Source organism: Mesoplodon mirus (assembly GCF_964341445.2).
Source record: "Mesoplodon mirus genome assembly, chromosome: 3".
In the NCBI taxonomy this organism is placed as follows: domain Eukaryota; kingdom Metazoa; phylum Chordata; class Mammalia; order Artiodactyla; family Ziphiidae; genus Mesoplodon; species Mesoplodon mirus.
Window position 1 is genome coordinate 1,376,180 of NC_138978.1, and position 12,186 is coordinate 1,388,365.

The following is a 12,186-nucleotide window of genomic DNA, read 5'->3' on the forward strand; positions in this document are numbered from 1 at the left end:
GGAAAACAGAGTGACACATCCCACCAAGCAGAACTGAGAACTCTGACAGGACGTAGGAGTAAGAGACAGTCACCACACAAGTGGATAAGAAGAAATCAGCTAACATTTTAATGAATTCTTGAAGGCCAAGTGTGAGTTAGCTTGTCAGTGTGGAACAGCTGGAGCCTCAGCACAGGGGGATTTTGCACTCATTCACCAGTTATTTCCTTACCAGGAAATAACCTGGATCCTTACCAGGTGCCAATGAGAAAAACTGGGGCAGGTCTCAGAAGACCAGAGAGTCCCCCTCAGTGGCACAGGCATGCAGAAGGTTATCTGCTTCTGCTGAGGTGCCAGCAGGAGGCGTCTCCTGCTTGCCTGGACCCTCCTCTTTTAGGAAGCAAGAGCTTTAAACCACCGAGGGGAGGGTAGTAAACCCTCTCACTCCCATGGACCAGATGAAAACCTACTGGCCCGGAGGAGAGTCAGATATAAACATCCTCTGCTCATGGGAGAGGCACAGGAGACCCCTGTGGGCCCAGGATCCCAGACTGACATCAAGCTGAGGTCCGCTGCCACTAGGAGAGGGGCAGGGGACTCAGGCATAAGGCAAAGTTTGATGGCCATGGGGATCGGGGCAGGGATACTGAGACACCCCCACTCCAAGACTGAGATGGGGCCAGGACACCAGAGATCCCCCACCCCAGCATGAGCCAAGCACTGAAAAGCAAGGGCAACCTACCATCTGTGGAGGGGCAGAGGCATGGAGAGAACCCCTCTGTGTTGCACACATCCAGGGACTGCTGAGATCTGAGGCTGGAGCAGGAACAACGGGGAACCTCTGGCCCCCCAGGCCCACTTCTCTAAGCGCAGGTAATCACTGCTCACAGCGAGAGAAAGGTGAAGTCTGTGGTGCACCGAGGGTGACAAAAGTGAAAACAAAACCCCAAATCAGCTGACTCCTGACTAGATGGATTCAATCTCTCACACTAACAGACTGACAGAATAACTGTGCTTGTTTCTGGGTGCAAATGCTGTTTACCTCAGTCTCTGCTCTTTCTCTGGATGTTTAGCATTCAGTAAAAATGTATGACACACACACACACACACACACAGAGGCAAGAAAAAACAATCCATTGCCATGAGATAAAGTAATCAATAGAACTAGGCTCAGAGATAGCTCAGATACTGGCATTATCAGAGAAGGACTGCAAAATAACTATGGTTAATATGTTAATATGTTTCCATCTAATGCAAAAGGTGGATAACATGCATGAACAGACAAGAAATTTCAACAAAGAGATGGAAACTATAAAAAAGAGGGAAATGGAAATATCAGAAAGAAAAAGCATGATATTAGAGATGAAGAATTACTTTGACTGGCTGACCAGCACCCTGGATACAGCTGAGGAAAGAACCAGTGAAACTGAAGACTAATTAGGGTCAAACTCTTCAAACTGTATCACAAAGAGTAAAAGAATGAACAAAATCTGAACAGGGCACCCAAATACTGTAGGATAATATCAAACCATGCCACAGATATGTATATAGAGTCTGAGAGAGAGAGAGAAGAGAGAAAGAGAGAGAGAGAGAGAGAGAGGAAAAGTGGCAGGAGAGAAATGAAACTCCTTAAACAAGATAGCTATTAATGATAAGAAAACAAAGTAATAACAAGGAAAGGAAATGTAATCCAACTATTCTTCATAGCTCAGCTGTGAAAAATACTCAGTAGAACTATTGTAATGATGCATATGGATTTATCCAAAAGCAATGATGTACCTATACTGGGACAGTGGAAGCCTGGGTGGCTTAAGGAGCTAAATCTGCCTCCCATTCGGGATGTCAATAACAATATGGATAGGGAATCAATGACAAATCTAATATTTTATTATTAAATCTGATCATAAACAGCATGACAGACATTTTTCTAAGTGTTATTGATGTATTAATCATTGAACCCTCCAGTAAGCCTCTATGTTATGTTCCATTTTACAGATAAGGAAACTGAGGCACAGAGGTGTGAAGAAAACCTTCCAAGGTCACACAGCTGGGATGTGGGGGGCTGGCAAGCCCAACCAGGCTGTCAGATTCAGGAGCCTGGGTATGAACCACAGCCTTACGATGCCTCCCTGTGATCTAACGCTGACAATAAAGAGAGAAGGGTCCAAAGAGGAGGCTTAGACACCCCAGTCCAGGGCTTGGCAATATTTTTCTGTAAAAGGCCAGACAACGTATGTTTTAGCCTTTGTGAGCCATATACAGACTCTGTCTCACCGACTCAACTTAGCGCTTATAGCCTGAAAACACCCACGGACAATACATAAGTGAGTAGACACAGCTGTGTTCCAATAAAGCTTTATTTACAAAAACAGGCAGTGGGCCAGATTTGGCCCACAGGCCATAGTTTGCAGACCTCTGCACTAGACAATGAATATGGCTCTTTCTGAGGAGCAGAATTCCAGGAGGCAGGATTGTGGGCGAGGGATTGTATTTCCCACTCAAAGTTTTATTTAAAAAACACTCAATTTTCTGAAAAAGGTTTATGTATAACTTTTGAAATAAATATTAAAACCAAAAATCTAAGGTAACCATTAAAAGGATTAGAAATATAAAACTTTCAAGATAGTTGCAGGAAAACAGAGTGAAAAATAATAGATCAATCCAAAAGAAGGCAAGGAAAGAGAAAGAAGAGGCATCAGAAACACAAAAGAACACAACAGAAAAAAATCGTACATTTCTGTGTGAATACACATAGACTAAATCCTCCAGGTACAAGATGGAGACAAAATCCAGCTGTACACGGTTCCAAAAGACACACCTAAAGCTAAAGAGACAAAGTCTCAAAGAAAAAGGATGGAAAAAATAGAGAACAAATGCTAATTCATATCAGACAAAACAGAATTTAAAACAAAACATATTAAGGCAAAAGGCACTGTTAAGATATAAAGGGGCGCTACATAATCACACAGAGTGAAGATACACTGATTCTAAATTTGCATCCACATAATAATGTGGCTTTTTTTTTTTTTTTTGGCCACGTCCCCAGCAGTGAGAGCATGGAGTCCTAACCACTGGACAGCCAGGGAATTCCCATAGTTTAACCTTAAAACACACAAATTAATACTTGGCATAACTACAAAGAAAATTGATAGTTCTCCAGGGCAAGATTTTAGCACACACATCTTTCAAGAATTGAAAGGTCAAGAAAATGGAAAAAAACAAACATACAGACGATTTGATTGACCTAATGGATGCATCTGAACCTCTGTATGTATCTCCACTTTCACTTAAGGGTGATTGTGTATACTGCACGTGCACATGTGGATTATTTATAAAACTGACTGTGTATTAGCTCTAAAGCAAGCCTCAGTAAATACCAAAGAATCAATATCACATAAACCACAGTTGCTGACAACAGTGCAATTAAATTAGAAACCAATTTAAAAGGGTAACTAAGAAAAAGTCCCCAAGCATCTAGAAATTTTAAAAAGAGAGATTTCTAAATAACTCATAAATCAATTAAAAAAACCCCACAAAACCATAGTGGATGAGAAAGTCTTTAGAAATAAATAATAATGCAGCATTTAAATTCTTCCACGGGCTCCATCAGGACCTGAGGCCGAGATCGGCTTGGGTCATTTCGGGGTGGTAGGGGCACAGAGTCCTGCCTGAGGGGCCCTGGCAGAGACCCCACTTGTATTTAGGGGACCACGAGGAGGAGGCAGGCTGGGCAGGGAGGGTCCCTGCTGTCAGGCTGGTACCACCTCGATGAGGACTGGCGTGGGGTGGGGGGTCAGCCCTGTCCCCTGGAAGCCTCTCAACCAGGTGTTTGCAGCCCAGTAGTCCTGAACAGAGGTTCCCTGGGGTCTGGGCTCTCCAGGGCTCTCCGAGCAGTGAGCGGTCCCTCCCCACGGCCCGTGCCCATGGAGATGGAGAGTCCATCGACCCTGCCAGGAGACCCGGAGGGGCCAGAGACGGCGGCGGCTGGCAGGGTCCGGCCAGGCTCCTGGTCAGGTGGGAGGAGCCCTGGGCAGGGCCCGCCCAGCACGTCTGTGGGCAGCACCCGCGTCTGGTTCTCAGAAGCAGCCTTGCCCAGTGATGGATGGATGGTCCCACCACAGCACAGGTGGCTGGCTCTGGCCAGTGAGGGAATATTCTAGTAGCAAAGCCTGTGCTGCCCTACTGTTGGGGCCGTGGAGAGGGCTTCTCCTGCAGATCCTCCTGAGTCCGGAGCTCCCACCCACCCCCACCCCGTCCACCCGCCCACCTGCAGGAGGAACCAAGTGCACCGCCCAGCTGCGCCCGAGGCTGTGCCTGCCGGGAGTCAGGTGCCTCTGGGATTTGACCCGGGCCACCTGGTGCCCAGGTGCAGGCAGGCGAGCACCTCCCCCGCCCCCGCAGTGCCTCCAGACCCAAGGGGGGGCACAGTCCAGGCTCCTCCACGTTGGCCTTGGGGAGACGGGGGAGGGACTGTGAGTGGGGGTGCTCCTGCAGGGTGGCCCTGGCATCCCCATCTCCCTAGGACCCCGGCCTGGCCCCCACCCACCACTGTGCAAAAAGCAGAGCCTGGGAAGCCACGAGGCCCCGGGGACCCAGGCCTTCAGGAGGCCGCGAGGGGGATCCCAGCAGGTTCTCTGCAGGGGCGGCACGCGAGCCCCGCTGGCTGGAGGGATGCTGTGCCGCGGGTTCCCAGCGCCGGAGCGCGGGCTCCTGCTGCTGGGCCGGCCGGGAACTGCAGCGCCCTGTGCGGCAGGGGAGGGGAGGGGGCCGCGCAGACGCGGCGTGGGTGGGGGGAACCGCTCTGCAGCATCTCGGGAGTCCCGCAGGGGCCCGCCAGCTCAGAGCCGGCAGAACCAGCCTTGTGCCAGCCGGCGCCTGGGTAGAGCCTTCTGGAAGGGCCCCGGCCCCCGCAGGTCAGTGCCCCTTCTCTCCAGGCTGCAGCACAGCCCGGCAGCCCCCGGGGCCCCGAGCAGACCCCACCTGCCCGCTCGATGGCTGGCTTATCCAGGTGAGCGGGCACATAGACATTGCCGAGGCCACGTGGGGAAGAGGCGGTGAGCAGGGTGTCGGTGGCGGGCCCGAGGTGGGGGGTGCCCTCACTCACCTCTTCTGTCGGCATAGAGGAGGCCCAAGGCGACCTGGGCGCCGGTCACCAGAAGCAGCCGCAGCAGCCGCCGCCCTCCCTCCAGGAAGCCTCGGTGCTCCTGCCCTGCGCGGCCGGCGACCTCCACCGTCCCCACCGGGCTCTCGGGCTTTCTCACTGCAAGTCTCTAGACGGGGAAAGCGCACAGCTGAGAAGCCCAAGACCAAGGCCAGGGCCGGCGTCCACCCAGCCTGGGGCGCCAGGGCCCGGAGGACGGGGTGTGGAGCTCCTGAGGCCCTGCCTGAGGCTGGCGGGTGCTCAGTCCCTCTCTCCATCCCAAGGCCACAGCCGGCCTGTGCCTGAGGGCTTTCCTCTCTCTCTCCCCGGGCCAGAGTCTGAGTGCCAGGGGTGGGGCAGGACTGGCCTGCTGGCCCTGGTGGCCGTCCCTTCTGGAGGGAGTCCCCTCCAAGCTTGTTCTCTGGCTGGGGCTGGTCCGGGGCCGCTCCGCTCACAGCTTGTGCTGGGCACGCGGGACCCAGAGGCCCAGCTCCCAGGCTTGTCAAGGGGCTTCTGCAGTGGAGCCTGCCTGGGGTTCTTGTGCTGAGAAGCTGTGGGCCTGGGTGCATCAGGGAGCTGTGGGCCTGGGTGCATCAGGGACACGCTCTGGGAGGTGGCTTGGCCCACTGGGCTCCCTGCCCACTGTTCCTGCCTGGGGCCCAAGGGGCAAGGGGGAGGCGAGAATGACTGGAATCTATGCAGCGGTGACCACGGAGGCCACGACGGGCCCCGGCAGGGCAGCTCCAGGAGTCACCTGGCTGGCGCGCAGTTCCTGCCGTCTCCCCAGACTGTCACTACAGAAGGGACGCCTTCTCCAGCCAGCCAGGCGGTGACAGCCGGGCGGTGAGCAGTGGTGGAAAACACCCAGGGCTGCTGCTGTGTGCAGGAGAGGGTGTGCTGCTCCGGTCAGGTGGGGACAGCGGACCAAGGGCTGCACGTGCTCCCTGGTGCGTGTGAGTGAGCATGTGTGCCCGTACAGGTGTGCTCATGCTCCTGGGTGTATGTGTGTGTGCTCATGTGCATGCCTCTGTTGCTGGCACACAGAGCCCTGACCCAGAAATGTGCCCGGGCCCTGGGAGAGAGCTGGCTGCCCTGCCGAGCTCCAGTCCTCACACAAGCTCACACTCGGAGCCCAGCCCCGCCCCAGGACAGAGGACAGACCCTGTCCCACCCGCCCGCGGGCAGGTAAGCGCAGCCCGGAGATCGCCCAGGGCTGGGTTAGCTGTTCTCACCTGCCAACACCTGTCCCGACTCACTGAGGGGTGGGGGGGTTGGGTTTCTCAACCTCTGGCATCACCTGTCACGTGACCCAACCAGAGAGGAGAAGCCAGGCCCGCTCTGATCTCAGGAGCCCCCTCGGCCCCCATCACCTCTCTCTGCACTTCCCATCCCGGATCCCCACCTGAGCCCCTCGCCCCCTGGAAGTCCATGCTCAAGGTCACCTCAGCTAGGCCTTCTCTGGGTCCGGCCCCCACCTGCTCCCAGACCTGACCTGCTTCACCACCTCACCGACGGTTCAGCCTCTACGGCCCTTATTTCTATTTCCGTTGCCCACCCCCCACCGGGAACGTCGGTGCCGGGGGCAGGGGGCTCCTTCTGCCTGGTCCCCAGGACCTAGACGGGTGCCCACGACCTTGGAGGCATCCATCGACGACTGTCGAATGAATGAATGGCTGGGCCTGAGCCTCGCCTGGCACGTGTGGCTCTGGGGTCCCCAGTATCTTCTTTCTCTGATCAGAACTAGAGTCCCCTCATCACTCAGTTAATCCACTTCACTCTGCCCTGCTGACTTCCGGGGTGCTGGTCTGCCTGCCCCACGGCCTGGGAAATGGGCCGGTGCTTGGAGAGCGTTCCCCCGGCCGCACTGCCCAGGAAAGCTGGCCCGGCTCACCTGCGGGTCACTCAGAAAGGTTGCTACCCACAGGCAGGTCTCGGAAGGCTGGGTCGGGAGGGCTCCCAGGGGTGGGGCTGTGAGAGGCCAGGCCAGTGATGCGGGCATGGGTTCTCTGGAGGCCTGGACCGCACCCTGCTCACAGCTGGCAGGTTCCATCCCGGTTTGGTGTGGGGGGAGGGGACACGAGGCTCCCTGCTGAGCGGTGTCCCTCGGAGGCTGAGGGCCCCACCTCCTGCCCCTCCTCCCTCCCTCCCTTCGGAGTCCGAAGGGGCCGCAAGGCTCCTGGGAAGGAAGGCCAGACCCCTCTCCTCACCCTGCCCACCTTGCCCGAGAGAGGTCGCAACCAGAGAAGCACCCTGGCCGTGGGGTCCTTTCCCTTCCATCCCCAGTGAGGCTGGTGGGTTCTGGGGGTCTTGCCGGGGTGTCAGGGGAGGAGGCGTCCCTGCTCATCATGATAGGGGCGGTCCCCACCCAGAGACACCCACATTCAGCTGGTGTGGGGCTCGGCTGCCTCTCCACCCCTGGGGGGGTCTCGAGGCTCAGACCCTAACCCCTAGGAGGCAGGCGGCCCTGGCTGAGGGACAGGAGGGGCCCTCCGGGCTTCGCAGAGGCACCCCAGTGCTTCAGAGCGTTAGGCGGGCGCCCCTGGCCCAGGGGTGGGGGCCGGGTTGGGGGGCTCTGCGTGGAGTAGGCCCCAGTCAGGAGCCAGATTTCCCTTCTTTGGGCCCAACTCGGTCATCAGCATGGTTCTGCCTCCGTTTCAGAGGACGGAGGGATCCTCCCAGGCCCCTGGGACTCTGTAAGGGTGTCCAAGGCCAGGGGCCAGGCCACAGAGCCAGGGGTCTGGGGGTAAACAGCCGCTCATGCCACTCCCTCACCAGAAGGCCCGCACTGGGTCTCGTTGGAATATTCCAGTCCACGTTCAGGTGGCCTCTTACGTTGGCCCCCTCCCTGGGAGGAGGGCAGTGCTTCAGGGGCTCAGATCCAGAACCCAACCCTGACCCCCAGGCAAGGCTCTCCTCAGCCCGCTGGCTGCCCTGGCAGCCCTCCACTCCCCCGAACAAACCCAGCCAGAGCGAGGGGCTGGCAGCCTGGCCTGGAAGCTGTCTGGGCTGCTGGCCTGAATGGGGATGAGGTCAAGGTCAGGGGACTGAGAAGCTGCAACTGCCCTTCCTGGGAGCCAGAGATGGGTCAGGGTCCAGCCTGCCAGCTAGAGACTCCTTCCCAGAGTGTGGCGGCCCTGGGGACCCACGCTTGATGCAGTGCAGCCAGAGCGGTCCCCATCCCTGCCAGAGGCTGCTTGGATGCAGAGGCTGGCAGGTCCCCGGAGCTCAGCTGCGCTTTCCCACCCACACTGCCCTGTTCTGGGTCCTCCCCGTCTGTAGCTCCACCAGTGAAAGACAGAAACTTTGAGGGAGCAAGGAGCCTGGGGTCCTGGCCCGGCCTCCTAGCAGGCACTGCGCTGAGGCCAGCAGGTTCTGGGGGGAACGAAGCCTAGTAGTGCTGGCTCCCTTCCAAGAGAAGCTGGGAAGCGTGGCAGGGGAGTCCACAGGCCAAGGAGCTACAGACTCCCAGCCCCAGCCAGATCCCTAGACAGACAGCGACCCAGCTGCTCAGGACACCTCCACCGGGTGGAGTTTAGTCCTTTCTCCTAGGTGAGCTCGGGGCCAGTGCGGGCTCCCTGCCCACCCCTCCCTGTCTCTCAGGCAGTAGATGCGGGATGTGGAGGTCCGAGGCCCAGCCTCAGCTCTGGGGTCCAAGAAGGTAGCCCCCCATGAGGGTAGGGGGTGGGCATCCCTTCCTTCATCAGTCCTGGGACCATGGAAGGCAGGGAGTAGCCTCTGTTCCTGGGGCTACCCTCAGACCCTGTAGGCGCCTGCCCTTTACTGCTGGGTCCAGTCCTTCCCTGCCCCATGCTCTCGGGCTGGGTGGTCTGGGGTAGGTCCTGTCCTCTGCAGGAAGCCCAGCATCCCTTAGCAGGCGTGTTTCTCAGCCTCAGCACGACGGGAACTGGACCTCTCCTGGCCCTGCCCGTCTACGCTGCAGGCAGGCACGAGGTGCCCCGCTTGGAGAAGACCTCCAGGCTGGAAGAGGTTAAATAGTTTTGAGGCAATTGGAGAGCTGGGATGAGAGCCGGGCCTCTGGGAGCCCCCGCAACCCCTCCCTGCCCGCTGCGTCCTGAAGCCAGGCCTTGGGCCTCCTGGGCAGAAGGGAAGGGGCCAGGGTGGTCTGACTGTGCCCCAGGGCTCCGTCACTGTGTGCCCAACCCAGCCCCAATAGCTGGAACATCGGTCCCCTCCCCTACAAGGTTTGCCACGGAGTCAGAGAAGACAGATGTGCAGTGCCTGGCCCAACAATGTGGTTGGGAAACAGCTGGGCGCGGGAGGGGCCCGTGCCGAGGGCCGGGTTGCCTGTCTTGGAGCTCGGCTGCTACTTCCGTGACCCTAGAGTTATTTTACCCCCGTAACTAACTGTTCTTTATATTAAATTCTCACTATTTGAATCACTGGGTGTGGTTTCTGTCTCCTGAGCGAACCCTGATGACACATAAATTGGCGCTAGGAGTGGCCCCAGGTGGTGCCTCCAGAGATGGGGTTTGGGGACTGGCCTGGTTGTGCCCTTGGGCCTGAGGCCGTGGGAGATGTGACTTGTGGCACGTGGTGGCTTTGGGAGTGACCGAGCTGGTGGCTTTGGGAGTGACCAAGCTGCCACCGAGCTCGGCTGTGATGCGACAGCTGAATCTGGGCCTCGGGAACCGAGGGCTGCCCCCACTGTTGACGGAATGACAGCAGCTGCGAGGTCCCTGGTGTCCTGGACCTTCGCGAGCTCAGGTCTGCACTCGGCTCCAGCCACAGCCCTAAGAGTCCCTCATTTCTCACCAGCACAGGGCTGATGTGGCTAAAAGTCAAACACAACATTTGATCCTGTGAGTAGCACAATCCCAGCAGTGTTGGTACCTTCACAGCCTCACCAAGTTTCTTACGAGAAAGTTCGGGCACTGATTGGGAAGGAATGGGACCCTGAAACGAGGAATGGGATGTCTGGTTGGGCTCAGATAAAGCCGAGAACCTTGAACCCCCAGGGCCCTCTGAACCCCTCCAGTGTCTGAGGAGATGAGCCTTTCTTCACTTTATTTATTTATTTATTATTTATTTTTGCTGTGTTGGGTCTTTGTTTCTGTGCGAGGGCTTTCTCTAGTTGTGGCAAGCGGGGGCCACTCTTCATCGCGGTGCGCGGGCCTCTTACTGTCGCGGCCTCTCTTGTTGCGGAGCACAGGCTCCAGACACGCAGGCTCAGTAGTTGTGGCTCACGGGCCTAGTTGCTCCGCGGCATTTGGGATCTTCCCAGACCAGGGCTCGAACCCGTGTCCCCTGCATTGGCAGGCAGCTTCTCAACCACTGCGCCACCAGGGAAGCCCGAGCCCTTCTTCACTATAAACCCTGCGAGAACCTCACGTGGATCAGGTGCCTAGAAAGAGGATCCTCATTCTACTCAACCCCCCAGCCCCTGTTGACCCCAGACCCATAAGTAGGGTCCAATCTCAGCACACTCAGGGTGGGGGAAAGTAAGACATCTTTCCCACAAGGAAATAGCATATCCACCCAGAGAATTTCAAGATGTAATTCATTGACACTGAGAAACCTGAGGATTATGTAAGGGGATTGGGTCTAGGGGTGTCAGACCACAGTGGAGGGAGCCCAGCACTGGGCTGGGTTGGCTCCATTCATATGGGCGCACCTGCCAAAAATTATGGATTTGTGTGTTGGCTCATGGCAGCTGTGGGTAGTGACTCTATCTGGACTTAATGGTGGTCTGTAGCTAATGAAGCTGAGATGCCAGAACCTCCCTTGTGTGCCAGAGGAAGGAACCCAAAGGCACAGGGAGATGACATGTTGGAGTGGACTTATCACACGTGACCCATGACCCCGCTACAGACCCAGGAAGGGTCGTGGGACTTACTTTCTCCTTAGGTCTATTTCTGTGATAAACTATATGAACCCCTTTCCTAAGTTTGAACCATCCTTGCATTCCCGTGTACGTTGCTTGTGGTGTGTTATTCTTTTAACGTGCTGCTGGATTCAGGTTTGTTGGTATTTCATTTAGGGTTTCTGAACTGGAAATCTCTAAATGAAATTGGTTTGTGGCTTTCATTTGATTGAGATCATGCTTTCTTCAAAAAAGAACTTGGAAGGGAACTATATTCACTATCTTGTAATAAACTATAATGGAAAAGAATTGAAAGAAAAGAATACAGATATATACATATATATGCATAACTGAATCACTTTGCTGTACACCAGGCACTAACACAATATTGTAAATCGACTATACTTCGATAGAAAAAAAAACAACTTGGAAGCTTTTCTTCTGTTTCTTGGCTATGGAGGAGTTGAAAGCAATTACGAGTTGACTGTTCTTTAAAGGCTGGCAGATCTTCCCTGACACCATCTGGAACTGGAGCTGCTTTGGGGAAATCTCCCTAACAACCTTCTGTTTCCCTCCACGGTAATTGTCCTGTGTAATTTTTACGTCTACTCTGGAGTTAGTTTAGTTAAGTAATGTTTTCCTAGGAACCTATACATTTCATCCAGGCCTTCAAATTTATTTGCACAGAACTGAGAAAAGTAATGCCTTATGATTCTTTAAATTTCCTGTTATTTTGTCCTTATTACTTTAAAAAATTTGTCTTTGTGCTTCTTCCATCTTTCTAGATTAAGTCAGCTACTGGTTCATCTATTTGATTTTTCAAGAATTGTATTTTGGATTTCTGAGTTCTTCCATTTTTCTATTCCTAATTCATTAATTTCTGCTCCTATTGTTACTAATTCCTACCTGCTGATTTTCTCTATTTTATTGTCTTTTTTTAACTTCTCAAGATGAGGATGTGCTTCATATTCGTTGGTCAGTTATATACTCAGGGTGTGAACTTCCCTCTGGACACTGTATCCCTTAGGGGCTTCCCTGGACTGTTTTTGTCACAATTATTTTTTCCAATATTCTGCAATTTCAGATTTGATTCCCTGTTGGATCCAAGAGGTGTTTCACCTGCAGGGAGTTTTAAAAAATTAATTTATAGCTTTATTGCCTTGAGGGTAGGTAATGCTCTCTATACCACATCATAAACATTTTCTTGGTAACCTGAAATGTGATTTTGAGAAAACAAGGTGCAGTA

The 12,186-nt window shown here is 54.7% G+C and overlaps 1 protein-coding gene across 1 annotated transcript in view; it reads right to left on the reverse strand.

The window, feature by feature from the left end:
- Positions 1 to 7,169, reverse strand: part of MMEL1 (membrane metalloendopeptidase like 1) — a gene marked incomplete at both ends in the record, with an annotated part of 48,907 nt that extends 41,738 nt beyond the window's left edge. The window contains 2 exon segments of the mRNA XM_082616102.1: positions 5,084 to 5,249; positions 7,011 to 7,169. Of these exon segments, the coding sequence (XP_082472228.1) occupies positions 5,084 to 5,249; positions 7,011 to 7,169 (325 nt within the window).
- Between the last annotated feature and the right edge of the window lie 5,017 nt (positions 7,170 to 12,186).